The 22,608-nt window shown below is 43.6% G+C and overlaps 1 protein-coding gene across 1 annotated transcript in view; it reads left to right on the plus strand.

Moving 5' to 3' along the window:
• LOC138789376 (calcium-activated chloride channel regulator 4A-like) overlaps nt 1-22,061 on the plus strand; it is a 22,496-nt gene extending 435 nt beyond the window's left edge. The window contains exons 2-18 of the mRNA XM_069967988.1: nt 661-695; nt 1,430-1,532; nt 2,393-2,530; nt 3,243-3,393; nt 4,435-4,543; nt 4,737-4,914; nt 4,992-5,216; nt 6,667-6,896; nt 7,072-7,090; nt 10,101-10,239; nt 11,556-11,686; nt 15,012-15,227; nt 16,239-16,509; nt 16,923-17,090; nt 17,411-17,641; nt 19,495-19,555; nt 21,947-22,061. Of these exons, the coding sequence (XP_069824089.1) occupies nt 661-695; nt 1,430-1,532; nt 2,393-2,530; nt 3,243-3,393; nt 4,435-4,543; nt 4,737-4,914; nt 4,992-5,216; nt 6,667-6,896; nt 7,072-7,090; nt 10,101-10,239; nt 11,556-11,686; nt 15,012-15,227; nt 16,239-16,509; nt 16,923-17,090; nt 17,411-17,641; nt 19,495-19,555; nt 21,947-22,061 (2,520 nt within the window). The remainder of the gene's footprint in view (nt 1-660; nt 696-1,429; nt 1,533-2,392; nt 2,531-3,242; nt 3,394-4,434; nt 4,544-4,736; nt 4,915-4,991; nt 5,217-6,666; nt 6,897-7,071; nt 7,091-10,100; nt 10,240-11,555; nt 11,687-15,011; nt 15,228-16,238; nt 16,510-16,922; nt 17,091-17,410; nt 17,642-19,494; nt 19,556-21,946) is intronic.
• Nucleotides 22,062-22,608: the final 547 nt, after the last annotated feature.

Genomic DNA, 22,608 nt, shown 5'->3' on the forward strand with positions numbered 1-22,608 from the left:
AATGGAGGTCCCGATTAAATGACCACAATCTTCATCTAGAATACTATGCAGAATTTATAGGAAAAGTGTCAATATGTATAATTTTTTATTATACCTTGAATAATCTTAATGTGCTAAAACCATAATACCCTTTAAAATCACTTATAGGCTATGTTCTCACACAGTATTTTTGCTCAGTAACCAAAACCAGGAGTGGATTGGGGACACAGAAAGGCTATGTTCACACACTGTTGAAATTGAGTGGATGGTCGCCATTTAATGGCAAATAATTACCGTTCTTGTTAAGCAATGACCATTGTTTTGAAATAACTGTAATAATTTGCCATTAAATGGCGGCCATCCACTCAATTTCAACAGTGTGTGAACAGAGCCTTTCTGTGTGTTCAATCCACTCCTGGTTTGGGTTACTATGTGGGAACATAGCCCTAAGATGTATAAATTGAATGAGCAAATTAGAAACGCTTTGGGATCTGGGCTATGTAAAGCCACGGCTGCCAGCACTACAGATCAATTATTATCAATGATCACCAGCTGTAATTTATCAATAATAAGTAAAGGAGATATGAGCAACAATTTGACTGCGTAGTTTCTTGCTTTTATGATAATCGTCATTCATATATTTTATTATAATGTCAGTCGCTCTTTATCTTTATTTTTTAGGTGGGTGCGTACACAGGAATGCCAAATATACAAAGGTGTGGCATCCATGTAAGCAGACCATGCAACTGCTATGGGGCCCAGGGGGCTGGTAAAATTACTGGAAGATCTCACTTCTAATAACAGCCCATGTAGATGCTGAGAGTTTCAGCAGTATATGCGTTACCCGACATCAGGGCACCTGGGTGTTCTGCTCCTGCTCTCTGTGTAGATGACCTGGTGACTTCTCCTCTCTTTCTATACCGTCCCCTGCCCCACAATGACCTCACTGAACTTACCAGGCCTGAATTCTCTGCCTCCCCTACATGGTGAAGTCTATGGAGCCAGCATAGTAAAAACCGACCATATAATGTAACTGCAGGTCCTGTTTCATTGCAGTCCAGGCTTTTGCGGTGCACAAAATTTTTTTACGGTGCACAAAAAGTCGCTCAAATCCTACCTTGAAGTGAATGACTATATTTCTGGTTACATCTGACATACTGATGTGCTAGGAGTTCACACTGCTGTAGTTTTACCGTCTCAAGAGTGAAAAATAAGGCAACTTTGTTTTTCTTTGTGAAAATAATGACTCAGATTACAAAGCTGTAAACATATAATCCTATTATACTAATGTGTCCCAAAGTCCGGACACAACATTTGATAAGGTGCAGGAGTATATAAATACCAGGGATCAATGCTCATATAACAAGCTCAGATGTTTCTCCTGATCACTGACGATGACACCAGGAAATGTTTTTGCATTATTTTTAGTTTTTCACTTTTTTGCCGGTAGTGGGAGCTCCCTGGTTAAACTCAATAATGGCGGATATGAAGATATTGTTATCGCTATCAATCCTAATGTCAGGGAAGATCTGCAGATCATTGAAAATACTAAGGTAAGAATTATTGAGTATGGTAAATGGGATGGGCTTGAAATGCTGTCTATAGGGGGTGGGGGGGGGGGGGGTAGAATGGCAATGGAGGTCATTGTCAAGGCTCTGTCAAGGATTTGGATGATTTGTCAAGGATTTGGATGACTTACAATGCTCCCGGGGAGCACTGACTAACTTATAAGCCTCCCTACAGCAGCTGGGAGTCTCCACAAAAAGAAAAATTACCACTTCAGACATTTAGTTCCCTTTCATCACACATCCATGATGTTAGGTATGAGCCCTAGTGCTAGGTCCCACAACTGTCCCTACCTACATGTCCATCCGACCATAGATGGTCAGTGTCAACTGGTCCTATGGCAAAGTGCACCCTGAAACGAGACAAACATTGAAGAGTGGTCATAAGGGGAAATGGGTAAATAAAACAAATTGCAAATACAGTGCAAGCAAGAGAATCTACATAAATCCACATAAAGCAAGCCAAATCCCAAAAAGCATCCCAGTCCAGGGCGTGATTGGACCAGTCCACTGACATCCAAACCACTCAGATCAGAGGCTGGTAAGGAAGGAATATTAGTGGTGAAGGAACTGCCAATTACAACGTCTGTAGCCCAGAAGTCAGCAGAAGAAACAGACAAGGAGTGAAATAGAGCAGTGTTCAGACCAGCGCAGGACAAAATACAATGTATACACCACAAAGCATTGAAGAATGTGCTGTCACTTTCTACTGAACTCTATCAGCTTCTTAGCGTCGTCACATATATTTCTGGACATCCAACTAATATAAATTTATAGCGACCATTAATAAATACCTATTAATTTTATTTTTTGTCCATTTTATTTTACCCATTTTATTTTTTCTATAGAAAATGGTGAAAGAAGCCACAGGTTTCCTGTTTGATGCCACTGGCAAGAGGCTCTATATACGTAGCGTAAAGATTTTGATTCCCAAGTCCTGGTCAGCACATGGCTACACCAGACCCAGAACAGAAACCTATGATAAGGTACAGAAATACAATGATATTCAAGGGCAATGACTATTGCATTTTATGTTAGTTTTAAGGGGTATCCAGCGTTTAAAACTTTTTTATACATTGCTGCCCAGTTGGTGAACATAACAAACATCCCATGCTTATCTCTTCGTGCTCCCCCGGTGTCCCAATGCGGTCTCTTCGGTGTCCCCTCTTTTTCCCCTTTGTCTGCCTGTGAATAGAGATGAGCAAACAGCCTGAGGACTGCCTGGAAAACTGGGATACAGCCATAGTAGGCTGTACCCCAGTTTTCTAGGCGGTCCTCAGGCTGTATCCACCCTCTCCAGGGAGCGGGCAGACAGCAAGAATCAGAAGCCAAGAGTTCAGGTTCATACGAACCCGAACCTCGGCCGGTTCGCTCATCTCTCCCTGTAAAGTCATCAGCTCATTGCCTATGTTCCCGACCACTGTTCTCAGCTCAGAGTGGGGTGCCTGGGCTGAGACATATACTATGTGACTTTGGGGAGTAGCAAGTATAGTTTATTCCTCCTCCACTGTCTCTCACTGAGCTTGGATTGTCCCTGGAGACATGTGTAGCAATGCTGAGCTGATGACGAGCTGATGCTGAGCGATGCAGAGCTGATTCAGCTAAGCACCTTCGCATACCATCCTCCCTGAACCAGAAAGTGAGCTGGGAAACCCCCTTTAATGGCTTGTAACAGATATTTTTCTGTGTTAATGTCAGGCAGATATTATCATCGCTGATCCTACCCTGATGCATGCGGATGACCCTTATACACAACAGTATGGAGGCTGTGGAGACCCAGGCCAATACATTCACCTTACCCCAAACTTCATGACTGATGACATGCTCATTTCATCGTACGGACCCCGAGGTAAGAGGAGAAGATTTTTACCTTTTCCATTTGGATCAGTTACTTCCTTACAAATGAAGGCTTTAAGTTAATCTGGAGGGGTATAGTGGGGGGAATAGAAAAAAAATACAAAATTACAAACCCACGGTCCTCTGCTGCTCTCCTACATATCCCGTTCTCTGCTGTCCAGGCACCCCCAGATCATCTTCCTGCTTCCATATTTCACTAAGCCTGGATAACCCCATTAATTCTCCTGAGACCCACTACCATCAGGAAATAGTAACGCACAGGGTGGAGCACTTAAAAGGGGTTATTGAGTGCTACAAAAACATGGCTATTATCTTTCACAAAAATTTGCAAAAGAAGAGCCCGGGGAGCCTCATTAAAGGCTTGAAACACAGGACTAGCCAGATATCCCTCCGGGAAGGACCCGGCCATGGGGGGGGGGGGGGGGGAGGGGCTCCTGTAGGGAAACCACCAAACCCACCATATAAAGTGGCCCTATAAGTCAATGTAATGACAAAGGAAAAACCAAGGCCAGGTATTCATTCACATGCAGCTGTTTTGGGGTGTTGCCCCTCATTAGTGTGGAGCAGGATTCTGGCTAGGTAGGAGCAATGCCTAGTAGAGCCATAAGAGAAACAGATCACAGATCTCAGGGAGACCAGCCAAATGATAACACTGCCGGCTGCTAGTGACAGCGCTCAATGCCGTGAAATCCTAAACAGTGAAATCCCTGGACAGCGGACAGAGAATTTTCCCTCTGTAGAGGGAGAATTCTCTGTCTGGAGCCCTACAGATGCTGCGGTCGTGCTGACCGCAGTATCTATAGGGTTAACTCTCAGCACCGGAGCACGGCTCCAAGGCTGAGAGTTGCGGCGGGTCCCCGGCTATGACCGGGATCCGCTGCGGATGACACAGGCGCAGCTCCTGCGCCTGTGTCATCCTGGATCATTAATTAACGTCGCTGCAGCATTGGGCATTAATTAATTAACAGTGCGGTGGCGGGAGGAGGTTAATAGACAAATAGGATTTATACTATTTATTTATTTTAACTCTCAGGTAAAGTGTTTATTCATGAGTGGGCTCATCTCCGGTGGGGGGTGTTCGATGAGTACAGCCGGGAGAATCCCTTCTACATTGCGGGGAATCTTAGAGTGGAGGCCACCAGGTAAGATATTTAAATTAGTATGTAAGATATTGAAGTGTGATATAGACCACTCCATCTATAGATTATATAGATTTTGAACCCCTCCCCTGTTCTCCACCATGGGCCCCTTTACACAGGCCGATGTACTCCAGAAGTTAAGGGCCGATCCTTTAGGAATGAATGTGACGTTTTGCATTGTTGATGTCATTTCCAGGTGTTCTGGTGATATTCTTGGTGAATACAGAATTCAGAAATGTCAGGGAACTTCCTGTAAGGTCACGTCGTGTAACTTTGACCCGATCACCGGACTCTATGAGAAAGGTTGTGTGTTTGTGCCGGACTATAGACAGATTGTCACCGAATCCCTCATGTACATGCAGGCTCTTCCTGCTGTAAGTACTGATACACTTAATATTCTGTTAATCAGTCGTGTAGCGGCGTGTAAATTAACCCTGTAATTTCTGTCTAGGTCACTATGTTCTGTGATGCCAGTAACCATAACCCTGATGCTCCCAACATGCAAAACAGGATGTGCGATGCCCGAAGCACCTGGGACGTGATCATTAACTCCACCGATATCAAGTCTACTCAACCCAATCCGGGATTCAGTATTCCTGACCCCAGCTTCACACTTCTGCAGCCTTCAGAGCGGGTGATAACTTTAGTGCTGGACACTTCTGAACACATGAGCATCGTAAGTGGTTTCAGGGGCAGCCCATGGAGTGTCAGGTCTGGTAGCATGAGTTCCAGGATTGAATGACTGGGTGAAGCTAACCTCTCAAGGTTCCCTGAGAAGGTCGAGCAGGAATTGAATGGGGTTCCTCGGCTGTGTTGCACTTATCTCCGCTGCAGACAAATCCCTTTTAGACAGTTTGTCCTGACTAGGTGTGAGAATGGTGACCCCAGGCATAGACAAGGTTTTCCAGGTGACAGTTACCCCCCCTCTAGGTTTAGCACTGCATGCTCTCTCTCACCAACTCCAACAACTAATAATCTTCTCCCTCAAAACTCCAACTTTGGAAGATCAGGGGCCCTGGACTTTGGGCCAGGCCCGGGTGCGAACTACAGCCAGAACACTAACTTTGGCCTGTTCTCTCTCCACCATCTACTAGAAAAGACCAGGAAAAGATCCTCCCACCAGGAACTAGCGACCTTAAATAGGGGTGACTATGATTAACCTCCTATTGGTTGGGAAAGTGCTAGACGAACAGGAATCTAAGTGTTTGATAGGTGATGTAGTGCGAAGCACCCAAGTTACTGATTGGTTACATAAAACAGAACATAAAACAGAACATAGAACACAGTTAACCTTTAAAGGGGTTATCCAGCGCTACAAAAACATGGTCACTTCCCCCCTACTGTTGTCTCCAGTTTGTGTGGGGTTTGGAAACTCAGTTCCATTGAAGTAAATGAAGACTAATTGCAAACTGCACCTGAACTGGAGACAACAGTAGGGGAAAAAGTGGCCATGTTTTTGTAGCACTGAATAACCCCTTTAAAGGGAACCTGTCACCCCCGTGCCGGGGTGACAGGCTCCCGACCCCCCGTTAGAGCCCCATATACTTACCTAATCCCGCCGGGTCCCGCTTCTGGAGGTCGGGTGACTGAGATCTCAGCTGCTGCAGCCCGGCGCGCGCGCTGAGAGATGAGTCCAACACCCATAGAGAATGACGGAGCGCTGGACTCTCCTGTCATTCTCTATGGGTGTTGGACTCATCTCTCAGCGGCTGCAGCGGCTGAGATCTCCGTCACCCGACCACCTCCAGAAGCGGGACCCGGCGGGATTAGGTAAGTATATGGGGCTCTAACGGGGGGTCGGGAGCCTGTCACCCCGGCACGGGGGGTGACAGGTTCCCTTTAAGAACCTTAAGCTGTGCAGGAAAGTAGGGGAGAGTGAGACACCAAGTGGCAAAAGTGTAAAACAGCAGCCTTCAACCCAGAGTGTGACACCTGACTTGAGTAGCTTGCGGCAGGTGACATAAAGACATAGTGGCCCACCTTTTTGAAGGTACAGAATATGGTGAGAATGGGGCCCAACATGTCTTGTTCACACAACAAACAAAAAAAAAAAACTAAAAAAAAAACCCCTACATATTAAAATGCAATTAAAAGAAGTGACCTTTGTGTTTTTCTTGTGCTTTCAGTATAGTCGTATCCAGCATCTGTACCAGGCGGCAGAGGTTTTTCTTGTACAAATCATCGAGAGCGATTCCTATGTTGGACTGGTGACGTATTCAGACTCTGCCTCCATTAGATCCCCATTAGTCCAAATAAAAGGTGATGCAGAACGTCAGCAGCTGAAGCGACTTCTTCCCACAGAATCAGGCGGAGGAACAAATATATGTGCCGGACTTCTGGCTGCCATTGAGGTAAAGTACAAACAGATATCTGTGGGAAGGATGCAGCGGTGTAGCTAGGGGTCAGGTGGTTGGGGGGGGGGTTAATCTGGGGTGGAGTGGGCCTGCTGGTGGGTTTGGTGTTTTGGGGGCTACTTTTCACGGTGGCCAGGAGCGGTAGAGATTAGAGATAGTGTGAGAAATGGAGTGTAGGTGCAAGTACGATGGTAGAGTCCTACTTTAAACAACTTTAAAACTTTACTTGGAAAATGTCAAGGATAGTGACAATCAGTGTTTCGGTACTTAGAGCAAACAGTTACAGAGAGTGCTCAGGTAATTAGTGCAAAACAATCTCTACTGATTTAACAGGTAGATAGGTGAGTTGATAGAAGGAAGAGTAAGAGGAGAAAAGGACCGGATAGGAGGGCCCTTTCCTAATATACTAGGTACTCTGCCAGGATGTGGTGAAGTGTCGAGAAGTGTTTGAAGAAATCCTCGTACTCATGTATGGATGATTCTAGGTATCTTACCTAACCGCCTTCTGCCCCACATTGTCGGGTTACCCATCCTACTGGGGTAGTACAAGTCCCAGGTCTCTGCTCTGGGTAGAGCTGGCTTGTAGTGTCCTTCCTACAAAACTGAGTGTCAGTCAGTAGAGAGCGGCTTGCTGTGCTCTATGCAGGTCCAGTCCTGAGTTGTCCGTCCCTTTTCTCTAAGGTGGTTGACTGTCCAGTTGTTAGCTAGTAAGTCCATGGTATAGGCAAGGGTGAAGACTCCCTTGTCTCTGATTTCCCTAGGAGTCTGGTCTAGTGACCCATAGTGGTTGGGTAACTAGTGCTGAAACAACTATATACAGGTCTTACCTGGCCTATAGCGAGACACCAACTTACTAACTGGTGACTAATGACTAAATCCCATACCGTACAGGGACCTCGCTGGGCACGCGCACACAGCTCTCCAGACAAGCCCTGCCCAGATTTCATTGGCTGCTCCGTTCCTAGCAGCCAAAATCAGACCCTGCCGGACCCCTGACCCTAATCCGAACTTTTAGTTTTAGGGTTAGGGTTGGGGGTCGGATTAGGGTTATTACCAACATATTACTTAACTATCCCCTGCCCACACAACAACCCTAATCTTCGGGGTTGGTGCTAATCAGGAAGGTTAGGGTTAAGGTTGGGGCTGTGGGGAGGGTTAGACCATGACAAATAAGTGGGACATAACCCCCAACCCTAACCCTAAAACTAAACGTTCGGATTAGGGTTGGGGGTCCGTCAGGGTCTGATTTTGGCTGCTAGGAAGCCCGGAGTGGAGCAGCCAATTAAATGCGTGTGCACGCACCCATCGAGGTCCCTTTACGGTATGGGATTTAGACACTACTCTTACTAAATACTAAAAGGAAGTATTTACTATAGAGGGAAAATTGTGTGTGTAGCTAGACCTAGTGTTATCTGCAGCTGTGCTGTGAGATTGTGACATCTAGTGGTTGGAGTAAGGAACAGCAGCCTCCTGTCCTGACCTGTGTCACTAGAGAGATGCCCTGTCACCAAGGTGTAAGAAGAAAAGAAAAACACATAGTGGGACACTACATAGCTCTCACGCAATAAGTAGAATCCCCCATATACCTATCCTCCAGACTGGTAGTCCCCCCCCAGTAGTCCCCCCATGTATTCTACATGCAGGTTATGTGCCCTTGTAGTATGCTTTCTAGGTAATCCTCTCCGCAGTGACCACCCCAGCAATAAACCTGTAAGCTATGCCTCTTTTGTAAAAAATAAATAAATAACAAATATATATATATATATATATATATATATATATATATATATATACGCACCTGGCTTCTACCCAGTCCCTCACTTCTCCTCTTCCTTTAGGCACTGACAGTAGGCCTGGGAGTTGGGGAATATGGCTTCTGCTTTACGCTTTATGTACTGTAGTGTGAAAGTGACACAAACTTCACTTACATGCTGAAACAAAAAAAATGGTTAAAGAGCAGAAGACAATGAGATCTCTGCTTCCCTGCTCTGCACTGATGACCCCTGATCTCTGCATGGAGCCCCTCACACTTTTCTACCAGCGGGCAGCTGGAGAACAAAGGTTAGGGGTTATCATTGCAGAGCAGGAAAGCAAAGGTCTCCTTGTCTTCTGCTCTTTAACCCATTTTTTGTGCTGTAGCAAGTATGTGTCACTTTCAAACTGCAGTACATAGGGGTTAAGCAGTCTGGCAGACTCTGGCACAGTCTCCCCTGCACAGTGCATTCTGTGGCTCTTACCTTCCCTTGGCGTTCCTGGGGCTCATGGTACATTGTAGTGCAGGAGGCACTGCCTGTGGGGTAAGGGGGTGGGGGGATCGTGCTTGCTGGCAGCTGAGGTGTTGCAGAAGCCATGCTGAGATACTGCCTTTGTCAGACGGGGGGTATAGCAAGCATCATTGAGGCAGGCTACCCTTTGCTGAGGGCGGCCAGGGCTCCTCTGCTGTACGGGCCCCCAAGCAGCTGCATTGTCTACCCCCATGATAGCCTCTGACTGTACGTCTTCTTTCAGCATTTAGGAATACATATTTATTTTTGCTTAAAGGGGTTGTCCAGCAAAAATCTTTTTCTTTCAAATCAACTGATATCAGAAAGTTATATAGATTTGTAATTTACTTCTATTAAAAAATCTCAAGTCTTCCCATACTTATTAGCTGCTGTATGTCATGTTATTTTTAGTCTCACACTGTGCTCTCTGCTGACATCTCTGGCCGAGACAGGAACTCTGTCTCGGTTTTATATGAATTCCCATAGAAAACCTCTCCTGCTCTGGACAGTTCCTGTCCCGGCCAGAGATGTCAGCAGAGAGCACTGTGTCAGACTGAAAATAAAACATTTCCTGCAGGACATACAGCAGCTGATAAGTATGGGAAGACTTAAGATTTTTTAATATAAGTAAATTACAAATCTTTACAACTTTCTGACACCAGTTGATTTGAAGAAAAAGATTTTCACAGGAACTGCTGATCAAAAAGGATCAAGGACTGTTGTATTTGTGTGTCGGGGGATAGTAAAAGTCATTATACCTAATTAAAAATTTCTGTCACCTGACAACCCCTTTAAGGCCATGTTCATAAGCAATCCTGAGTTACCCGGTTACATTATATACAGAGCTGTTCTGGAATTAGAAAAGGGAGCATTGACGTGTCTTATCCAGGTGTATAATTTATAGCCACATATCCTGTTACTGCACAGGTCAATGGAGAGAAGGCTGATGGATCAGAAATCCTAATAGTATCAGCGGGGGAAGATGACCACGATACACCACTTTATTTTCCACAAGTTATAGATAGCGGCGCCATAGTACACGTCATATTCCTCGGATCTGCTGAAGAACCAAAACTTACAAACAAATAACAGGTGAGCTCCTATATAGTACAGTACTCCCTATAATAGATCCGGACATAAGGAATGGCGCACACTACCCAAATACTGTGTGACTCTACAACGTTTCCAGCCTTATTATTATTATTGTTATTATTAATATTATTATTATTGTTAATATTATTATTATTATTATTATTATTATTATTATTGTTATTATTGTTATTAATATTACTAATATTGTTATTATTATTATTATTATTAATAATATTATTATTATTATTATTATTGTTATTATTATTATTGTTGTTATTATTATTATTTTTTTTTTTTAAGAGACACTGTAGATGTTGTTACTTTATTCTATAAATTTCCTATTACTCTACATGGGCTCAGGGTTGTGGATAATACTCTGATATACTTTATATTTCTGCAGTTGGTGATTTTTACCTTTTTGATGGCGATGATATTTTCTAGAGATGAGCAAATATAAGGTAATAACTAAGCAATTCTCTTCATTAGCTCAGCAGTCGGCTTATTAACCTGCTGCCTTTTAACTCACTGCCGCTCCTCCCCGGGTGCTGGGAAAAGCTGGATCCAACTCTGGGAGAATAAACAAAGTTTCCCAGGACTGGATCCAGCTTTTCCAGACACACCGGGTATGGTAACCACGTCTGGTGAGGGGAGGGGGGGGGGGAGCTCAAAAACGCCTGCCTCCCCCACTGAATGCGGCGACCACTATAAAAAATGAAAAAAAATGAACTCACCTTATAGGTCCAATCTTCTTATAAGCTGGAAAATATGGTAGTTATTACTGTATATTCGTTCATCTGTAATATTTACCATGTGGGAAAAACAACATTAGATTTGACGAGTTGAAAGACAAATGTGGTAATACCAACAATGTCATTGTGATTAAAGGGCTTATCCAGCGCTACAAAAACATGGCCACTTTCTGTCAGAGACAGCCCCACTCTTGTCTCCAGCTTGGGCAGAGTTTTGCACAGCTCAGTTCCATTGAAGTGAATGGAGCTTATTTGCAAACTGCACCTGACCTGGAGACAAGAGTCGTGTTGTCTCTGGAACCAAGTGGCCATGTTTTTGTAGCACTGGATAAGCCCTTTAATGGGGATGGGGCTTTTTGAATTTTTAATACATGGGGCTTTTAGTTTCAAAAACTTTCTTTTTACATGAAAACTTTTAGTTATAGTTCCAAGAGACTTGTACAAGTGATTCCTACTACTGTACTGCAGTGTATTATGCATGAGGATTGCGGAGCGCTGCACAGATAATAGGGAGTTTACATACAGCATAATCTAAAACTAAATGGCTATCCTTCCCCCCCCCCCCCCCTCACAGGTGGATTATTATTACTGGCTGCAGATTCAGGAGGGCCACAAGGGTTAATCGATGCCTTTAGCTCAATTACAGCTAATAATGGAGACATCACTAAACACTTTATACAGATAAATGTTCATTGTCTTAATATGACCCGACAGAGAGATTATATGGATCTGTGCTGATGACTAAGATTTTGTTCTGAACCAGGAAGCACATTAAGGCTATGTTCACACACCTTTCTGAAGTGAAAAATGAAATGTTTTAAATAATAACAGCCGTAAAAAAGAAAGGATCCTGATCATTATTTACAGCCATTCTTATAAAGACAATGCCGCTATTATAAAAAACTTTATTTTTTCACTGTAAGAAAATGATGTGTTAACATAGCCAAAAAGGGAATCTGTCAGCTCCCGGGCCCTACCTGAGGTGCTGCAGTAGGCTGTAGCTGTCAGTCCCCCAGTGAGCATGGTGCCTTTTGGTCATTTGTCCGTGCACATTATTGAGTCTCCTACTGTAAAGAAGATTTAAAGAGGAGTTGTGGCTCAGCGTTTGTGCCCCACTCTGGCCGCCTCACCACTCCTTCCTCTTTCCTCTTTTTCATGAATAATTTCTGTTGCCCGGCCTCCTGCTCGCTCAGCTGTCAGCCAGTGTCTCTGATTGTAGATCAGTCCTCTGTAGGCAGGTTATGTCTGAAAGAAACACATTTAGTTGAATCTCTGAGCCCAAATGTGCTGGAGCTGTGGTTGGTCTAGAGTCGTCTCAGTCATCTGTCGAAAGACAACAACAGTTTTCTGCTGGGTTAAATGCTCCTGATGGAAATAAAATATAGTTATTGACTTTTTTCTTATTTCTCATTTTTGTATAAAAAATGAATTTTAAAACTAATTTGGGCCTGATTGGAAATTCTTTGCACTTTAAAAAATGATACAGTAATGAGAAGACCCCTGGGGGTCGCCTGTCGCAGCAAGTCCATCCTACCTTGCGGCGGGCTCTGGTGAAGACCAGCGGCCCCTTAGACTCCTCTACCTGGTGTGGCTTCGTCATCGCTAGTGGTGGTACAGCGGATCCACGACTCCAACCGTTACATGGAGGCCGAGCAGCAAGGATTATTCATGAAAGAGAGGGAGGAGTGGTAAGGCGTGCCAGAGTGAGGCACAAATGCTGAGCCACAACTCCTCTTTGACTCTTCATTACAGAAGGAGATCTGATATTGTGCATAATCCACTCCCCAAACAAATTACCAAAAGGCCCCATGTTCACTAGGGGACTGCCAACTACAGCAGACTGTCAGCACCTCATGTACCACAAGACAGATATTACCAATAACACCAGCATATACTGTAGGAAGAGAAAATATTATCAGCATATATATTACCGCCATACTGTTACTGACCAAATCCTGTACACTTAAACCAACATTACCAATAATACCAGTATATAGGAAGGAAATATAACTGCCACACCACAACCACTACCATTACCACTATATTGTTACTGACCAAATCCAGTATACTGAGACCAATAAAACACAGTACCAGATAACAAGAAACAAATAACACCCCCACATACTGACTAACACCGCCACATACTGACTAACACCACCACATAATGACTAACACTACCACATACTGACTAACAACCACCGCTGCTACTGAATGAAATCCACTGTACACAGATCACTATCACCTCATCCAGTCATATAGAGGTGGCCCCAGCTCTACACAGGTTGTATACACCATATACATTACAGTGCAGTTACATCAGGTGACTCACAGGGGACGTCTTCTCTGATCAGAGTTCTTCCCTTTTCATTTTCTTCTCCATCTGCCCTGGGCCATTAGAACTTCTCCGAGCCACAAATCCACAGAATCTGCCAGACAGACATATTAGTCTCCTCACTCTGGCACCATCCTCATCTCTTTACTAACTGCACGTCTGTATCGGCCCCTTTACACCCTCATTTAGTGAGTAGACTGACTCTAAGTGATCCCCCTTATACTATATATAGATGGCCCCCACTGTATGTTGCCCCACCTTATAGATGGCCCACTCTCCCCCCCCTTATAGATGGCCCCCTCTCCCCTTACCCCTTATAGCTGGCCCCCTCTCCCCCCACCCATTAAAGATGGCCCCCTGTTCCCCCACCCCTTATAAATGGCCCATCTCCCCCTCCCCTTATAGACGGCCCCTTATCCCCCCACCCCTTATAGATGGCCCCCTCTCCCCCCACCCCTTATAGATGGCCCCTCTCCTTATAGATGGCATGTTGTCCCCCCTTCTAGATGGCCCCCTCTCCCCCCTCCCCTTCTAGATGGCCCCCTCTCTCCCCCTTCTAGATGGCCCCTCTCCCCCCCTTATAGATGGCCCCCTCTCCCCCCACCCCTTTTAGATGTCCCCCACTTCATGTTGCTCCCCCTTATAGATGGCCCCCACTGCATGTTGATCCCCCCTTATAGATGGCCCCCGATGAATGTTGCCTAGCCTTATAGATGCCCCCCCAATCCTTATAGATGGCCCGCACTGCATGTTCCCCCCCTTATAGATGGCCCCCTTTCCCCCTCCCCTTATAGATGGCCCCCACTGCATGTTGCCTCCTCTTATAGATGGCCCCCTCTCTCCCCCCTTATAGATGCCCCCCTCTCCCCCCTTATAGATGGCCCCCACTGCATGTTGCCTCCCCTTATAGATGGCCCCCTCTCGCCCCACCCCTTATAGATTGCCCCCTCTCCTTATAGATGGGCCCCCACTGCATGTTGCCCCCTTATAGATGGCCCCCTTTCCCCCCCTCACCTTATAGATGGCCCCCTCTCTCCCCCCTTATAGATGGCTCCCTCTTCCCTCTATGCAAAGCAAAAAAAAAGCACAAACTCACCTAACAACAAACTCCCCCGTCGATCCCCTCTCCTGTAGTCTCCGTCTGGTCCCCGCACATCAGTAAGCTTCTTATGCGCTGGGGCCCCAGGTACACAGGGAGTTCACTGTGGGTATAGGACGGGACACCCTCGTCAGCCGCATCAACCGGGGGCCCGGACGAGTCTGCTCTTGTGACCGCAAGCAAAACAATGCTTGCGGTCACAAGAGTGATTAACGGGGGAGGGGGCACAGTGTGGTGGCAAGGGCCTCGCCCCCCTCTCGGCGGGCCAGGTCGCAGTGGCGACCCCTGCGACCCTTGTAGCTACGCCACTGTATGGCACCCTGGTGGTCTCAAAGTGGTGCTGCAACCCACTCTCCATGCATTGTCCTTGGCAATGTCTTCCTCGGGTATCTCCAGCACTTCCATATAAAATGCATAGACATTGGTGGGGTCCCTGAGGTCAGAGCTCCTGTCAGCAGACACCTATACCCTGTCCTTTGGAGAGGGGATATTTTAAGGGCTGGGATACCGCTTTAAATTACACTACAGATTCAAATAACATTTGGTATTTACACTGAATCTTCTCCTTTTACCAGCTGGAGAGCTCCGCCTCAAGTCTACAACCCGCTCAGTGCTCGGATGGCACCGTCTACATTGATGACACAGTGGGGAAGGACACGTTCTTCCTAGTTACCTGGCACAATGCTATACCCAACATTACACTGCAGGATCCACACGGCATTACATATACTTCTGTACAATTTACCAGTGACACCACTTCCAAATCCGCAAGGTTATACATCCCGGGAACAGCGAAGGTAACAATTTCCCATTTGTCATTTAATAGAATTAAAAACATTTTTTAAATCACTTTTAAAATCATAAACTTTTTATAGCCAACAGTCCTCGCTGTCTGAGGTCTGAATGAATCAGCACAGGATTATTTTTTTTTTTTAATTACTTACAGGCAGTATCGTCTCTCCGTGGTGGCCTGTAGGCCGTAGAGCCTGAGGGCTGGTTGTGCCTTTTAAGATGTGGAATCACATCACATCATTTACAATTGTACAACTGTATAACAAGGCAATCACTTTGCTAAGAAATATATATATTTTTTTTTACTGCAGGACGTTACACAATTTACAGTTTCAATAGCTTAGCTGTGACTAGCTGAATACAAGGGGAGCTCTTAGAGGGGCACATATATTTAGAATAAGGGGTCCTTGTGTTCTCTCCTCTATCCTTAAGCCCATAAGGTTTCTCTCCACTAAAAGGTAACATATTAGATGTGCTGCAGTGCCCTCTGCGGGGTGCAGGTCCTGTAGAAAAGGTGGCAAGGATGGTTTGGAATTTATTTCTAACACCACCAAAAATTCTTTATTGCCCAAAACAGTCCAAGGCAAAAAAAATGTATAGTCCTTCCCTCATAGGATACCTGCAGACTCCGCTCCATTTGCCGTCTCTTTCAATGGGAGGTCTCCTGCACCTCTGCTCTCCGCTCAAAGCATTGAACATGTCAATTTTTTTGCGTGGAAAGGTGCGTTAGCGTGAGGCCTCCCATTGAAAGAGATGGCAGACGGCATTCGGAGTGGAGTCCGCCGGCAGAGGTTCCGAGCGGAATCTTCACACTGACCCTGTAGTGTGAATGGGCCCTTATATTACAATAAGCCCCTCTACTTGCAGCTAAGAATATTCACCAGTAGGTGGCAGCATAGCACAACAAAGTACAAAGAAGAACATTATAATATGATGTGCACTAAAACAACCAGTGATCTGTAGTGATCTTCCATATTGTGCTGAATTTATTAATGTGGGTTTTCTTTCTGTCCTAGAGCGGACCCTGGCAGAACAGTCTCTGCAATTCCCGTAGTGCAGCTGAAGTTTTGGGTTTAGTTGTGACCTCTAAGGCTTCAGATGAAGAAGTTCCTCCAATTGTTGTAAAAGCTCATATGAACAAAGATATAAACCAATATCCCCACCCCATGGTTATCTACACCTCAGTGAGCCAAGGACTGATGCCGGTCATCGGAGCAAAGGTCACTGCAACAATAGAGACGGTCAGTGGACAAATAGTGACCCTGGAGCTGCTGGACAATGGAGCAGGTAATGCGGTGTGTGTTAGGGTCCTATTACACCGAGCGTTTTTTAACGACTTACGTTAAAGGATCGCAAACGAGATTGTTTATCGTTCACCTGAAATTGTTCACCACAGAACGATGGTCGTTAGTTATGATCGTTACTATAATCGTTATTGCGATCGTTACTATGATTGTTTATTCCTTCTGATCCCAGGAAAACAATGAGCAATGTGCAATTACACTGAATGTTTAGTGAAAAAATGTGGAACTTGAGCGAACGAACGCGGAATTACAGCAAACGATGAGCAATAGTTTTGGGTTCAGATCTAAATCAACGATCATGATATTTTCTCATGTTGCTTCAGATCGTCCCCCCAATAATCTCAGATTGTGCCCCTTGTTCTTGCGCTCAGTCTCTTCCCTTTTCTTCGTTTCCAGGCCCAGATATTATGAAGGACGACGGCGTCTATTCTAGATACTTCACCCAGTTCTCAGCGAATGGAAGATACGGCTTAAAAGTTCGGGTCAAAAGCGATAAAAAGGGTAAAAGTCGTCGGGTCCTCCCCGAGAGCCGCGCTCTGTATATTCCAGGATTTATGGTAAATGGTAAGAGACATTTAAAGGGTCACTGTCACTTCAGAAAACTTTTGACAGGTCATAGAGACATGGCGATGCGTGGTCGGCGCCCGACAATTATGGCTCCAAACCCATATCAACGATCAGCCAATGATCGTTGTCATCACCTGATCGTTGTGTTTATTACACGGAGCGATAATCGTCCGGATAGGGCCGATTCGGACGATTATTGTTCTATGTAATAAGGCCCTTAGAATACCCTTTAATTTACAAGGACAGGCAGGAAAGGGTTAACCTTTCATCCAAATATTTCAATGGTCTTTTCCCATTCTGGACATCTCTCTCTGTAGGTGCCGTCACTATGAAAACTCTACGACCCAAAACTGCTGCAGATGACCTCCATGTTGGAGAGTTCAGCAGGACGGTCTCAGGAGGGTCTTTTCTGGTATCTGATGTGCCCTCAGCTCCTCAACCCAATATCTATAAACCCGAGAAGATAACCGATCTAGAGGCGACCATTGTAGATGATAGGATTGTGTTATCCTGGACTGCGACCGGGGACGATCTGGACCAGGGAAACGGTGAATAATATATTGTATATTTTTATATCATTTGTTTCTTTTTTATGTAATAAATGGGATAGGAGATAGATAGATAGATAGATAGATAGATAGATAGATAGATAGATAGATAAATAGGTAGGTAGGAGATAGATAGATAGATAGATAGATAGATAGATAGATAGATAGATAGATAGATAGATAGATAGATAGATAGATAGATAGATAGATAGATAGATAAATAGGTAGGTAGGAGATAGATAGATAGATAGATAGATAGATAGATAGATAGATAGATAGGAGATAGATAGGAGATAGATAGATAGGAGATAGATAGATAGATAGATAGATAGATAGATAGATAGATAGGAGATAGATAGATAGATAGATAGATAGATAGATAGATAGATAGATAGGAGATAGGGAAATAGATAGATAGATAGATAGATAGATAGGAGATAGATAGAAGATAGATAGATAGATAGATAGATAGATAGATAGATAGATAGATAGATAGATAGGAGATAGATAGATAGATAGATAGATAGGAGATAGATAGATAGATAGATAGGAGATAGATAGATAGATAGATAGATAGGAGATAGATAGATAGATAGATAAATAGAGAGATAGAGAGATAGATAGATAGATAGATAGATAGGAGATAGATAGATAGATAGATAGGAGATAGATAGATAGATAGATAATAGATAGATAGATAGATAGATAGATAGATAGATAGATAGATAGGAGATAGATAGATAGATAGATAGATAGATAGATAGATAGATAGGAGATAGATAGATAGGAGATAGATAGATAGATAGATAGATAGATAGATAGATAGATAGGAGATAGATAGATAGATAGATAGGAGATAGATAGATAGATAGATAGATAGGAGATAGATAGATAGATAGATAGATAGAAGATAGATAGATAGATAAATAGAGAGATAGATAGAGAGAGAGATAGATAGATAGATAGGAGATAGATAGGAGATAGATAGATTAGATAGATAGATAGAGAGAGAGAGATAGATAGATAGATAGATAGGAGATAGATAGATAGATAGATAGATAGATAGATAGATAGATAGATAGATAGATAGGAGATAGATAGATAGATAGATAGATAGATATGGACAGAGGTGGCAGCAGAGAGCACTGTGTAAGACTGGAGAGAAAACACCACTTCCTGCAGGACATACAGCAGCTGATAAGTACTGGAAGCCTGGAGATTTTTCAATAGAAATAAAATTACAAATCTATATAACTTTCTGGCACCAGTTGATTTGAAAGAAAAAGATTTTCGCTGGACAACCCCTTTAAGCCTACACATTCAGGGCATGTAGGATCCAGCTTTTTCCCATGGGATATGGGTGAAGATCTAAAATGGGGGCAGCAGTGGAATAGGAGCGGTGGCAGCAGACCGCCGCTATCTTCTTTGAGCTGCCCGAACAATCTAATGATCGCCCAGACAACCCTCCTCGCCACTCCCCGCGGCCCCCCTGCTCTTACCTGCCCGCTGTCAGCAGATGTAATAGCACCAGCAGCGAGGGGGGCACTCACTTCCTTCTCGTCCCGTGTAATAGGGGCTTAAGGGAAATTCAAATCCTAGATCCTTGGACCTGGTGATAGAATCATCATTTATTGCTCTGAATTGTTTTGCTACATAAGTAGAATAATGTTGATCATGAACAGTCTCAGACCCGGTCCAAGAGTCTCCTGTGCCGCCATCTCCACCCAGCAATGCGCCCATAAGACGACTGACGCCTATGGTGTGTGAGTCAGGGTGTTTGTTGGAGATTCAGAGGAATACCTGGTGATGGTCTTTATGGTTTAATATTCCTTATAAAAGTTTTCCCTTTATAGCTCTAGCAGGATATGGGAAGATTAGAGCGGTCGGAGCCATAAAACGCTTCCATTGTATTGGGTAATTCATATAACGTCTACACTTATGTTCTTAACTTGCCAAAATCTCTCTAAACTTTGTAATTTCCTGCAATAAAGCTAATTTTAGGTCACTGCACAAGCTTAAGGCTATGTTCACACAACGTAAAAAGTACAGCCATTCGTGCGATCGTGCTTAGTCTTCTATGGAATCACAGCTGGAGCGTATACACATACTGTAGTATACGCTCTGGCCAGGATCTCTCGCGGTGCCGTAGAAAACTGACATGTCAGTGCATACCCTGTCAGTGCACACAATGGAGCGAGCGGCTCCGGCCGTACGCTCCATAGGGTGCAGCGGAGAGTTCTGATGTGGGCGCGCATCAGAACTCTGCGGCTGCAAAGATCATCCGGCCAGTACTGCATTACCGGCCGGGATGACCTTTTCAGAGACCGGCCGTTCCGTGACCCGGCCAGGTAACAGAGTGGCCGGTCTCTTATGATGTGTGAACATAGCCTAAGGGTGCATTCACGCGTACAGGATCATCAGCAGATTTTATCCTGTCTTCAGTTATTTAGATCAAATCTGCTGTGGATCCAAGGCAGAAATTCCGCTGCGTTCCGGTACAGGTGAAGCTACCCTACCAAGTACCGGATCCACAGCGGATTTCACGCTGTGAGTTTGCAGGGAAATCCGCTGCGGATCCTGGTAGTGTGAAGGTCTAAGGGATTACATATCCGCAGCAGAATTTTTATTCCACTTCAGTTATGTTACCCAGCCCCTTTAACCCCCCCCCCCCTCACCGCCTGCAGCCCCCAGCCCGGAGCATGCATTACCTGCTCAGCGCTGCAGCTGTGTGTGAGGCTCCTGTCGGTCCCCATCAGCCAATCAGTGCTGCCGTACACCGATTGGCTGCGGTGCTGAGCAGGTAATGTATGCTCCGGGCCGGGGGCTGCAGACGTATGTGGGGGGGGGGGTTAAAGGGGCCGGGTCACATACTGGCAGCCAAATTAAAATATGTGACCCATTCAACTTCACACTACCAGGATCCGTAGCAGATCCGGTACGTTTGAAGCTACCCTAAAGGTTATATGTTAGCTGTTCTCTATACTAAGGTCCACAGACATCATTGCATAGCCAAGTGTCATGGAAGCGGAGCCAAGCTGCTCAAGTGCCACAGCCCGGCACACCTCCTCGCTTTCCTCATCTCCCAGCCCCTGCTTGATTGACATATGGAGCCCTGTACAACCGTTGAGGCCCTCCACCAGCATTGATTTCCATACACACCACAGATGAACAGACTGCATCCATGGAAGATCAATAACGGCCGCCGTTCATGGAACAGCAGCTGTTATTAATTGACGTGTTCATTTTTTTGGAAATAAGGCAAAACGTTTCTTCTTTTTTTTTAACGTTTTTAATATACAAAAATTCAGTGCTCAGCAGAGACAAATATTTAAGAAATGGAGACAGTAGATAAAATATTATTAAAAAAAGTTTTAAGTAAGAAAAATATTATTATTATTAGTAGTAGTAGTAGTAGTATTGCTATTATTTATTATTGCTATTATTTATTATTGTTACTAATAATTATGATAATAATAATAATAATAATAATAATAATAATAATAATAATAATAATAATAATAATAACATGAATCCATTTGGCTGAGGTCCCTAACTTGTACCAACATAGTTTTTTTTTATAGTAGTAAAATATTATTATTATTATTATTATTATTATTATTATTATTATTTATTATTGCTATTATTTATTATTATCATTATTAATAATAATAATATTATTATTATTATTATTAATAATAATAATAAATAATAGCAATAATAAATAATAATAATAATAATATTTTACTACTATAAAAAAAAAACTATGTTGGTACAAGTTAGGGACCTCAGCCAAATGGATTCATATTATTATTATTATTATTATTATTATTATTATTATTATTATTATTATTAAATAATAGCAATAATAAATAATAATAATAATAATAATAATAATAATAATAATAATAATAATAATAATAATAATAATATGAATCCATTTGGCTGAGGTCCCCAACTTGTACCAACATAGTTTTGTTTATAGTAGTAAAATATTATTATTATTATTGTTATTATTGATTATATTATTATTAATAATAATAATAATAATAATAATAATAATAATAATAATAATAATAATAATATGAATCCATTTGGCTGAGGTCCCCAACTTGTACCAACCTAGTTTTGTTTATAGTAGTAAAATATTTATGGAGTTAGGGAAAATAGTTCATAAGAAATGATGAAATCTTATAATAAACCGTTTTCATCCTTTGTACTTTACCCCATAATAACAATAATATCCTGTCCTGATAACGTCCGGAATAATTCCAGAGAAGCGACAAAACATTGTGTTCTGTAACTCAGGGCGACGTGTGACATGTTCTGTCTCTATCACGGACTGCGGCGAGGTGACTACAACATCAGCAAAAGAGAAGCCGAGTCTCGTCAGGCTGTAAACACCGATGAGACGTCACATTGAGGACAGTGCGGACGGAGATAAGGAGTGACAGATAACAGATATCACCGCCTTCCATCACAAGGATCAGAGAGACGTTACACATGTTATAGGCTGCAGCCCAGGAGAAGGTCCAGTCATCGCATCATAAAAGGTTGGAAGGGATTTCAGAGTAAACAAGTCAACGACCCAAGAAAGACGCTGTGCGGGATGGAACTGGCGCTACACGAGGAGCTTAGAGCGCAAAGGAAAGTGAGCAACAAGTCTATAGAAGAAGAGAACCAGGAGGACTTTACAGATGTATAATATATATATATATATATATATATATATATATTCTAGCACTAAAAAAGTCAGAAGTTCCTGTCCATGTGAGACCGATGTCCATGTGAGTCTGATGTCCATGTGAGACTGATGTCCGTGTGAGACTGATGTCCATGTGAGACTGATGTCCGTGTGAGTCTGATGTCCATGTGAGACTGATGTCCGTGTGAGACTGATGTCGATGTGAGACCAATGTCCATGTGAGACCGATGTCCATGTGAGACCAATGTCCATGTGAGACCGATGT

Source organism: Dendropsophus ebraccatus, chromosome 4, assembly GCF_027789765.1.
Source record: "Dendropsophus ebraccatus isolate aDenEbr1 chromosome 4, aDenEbr1.pat, whole genome shotgun sequence".
Taxonomy (NCBI): domain Eukaryota; kingdom Metazoa; phylum Chordata; class Amphibia; order Anura; family Hylidae; genus Dendropsophus; species Dendropsophus ebraccatus.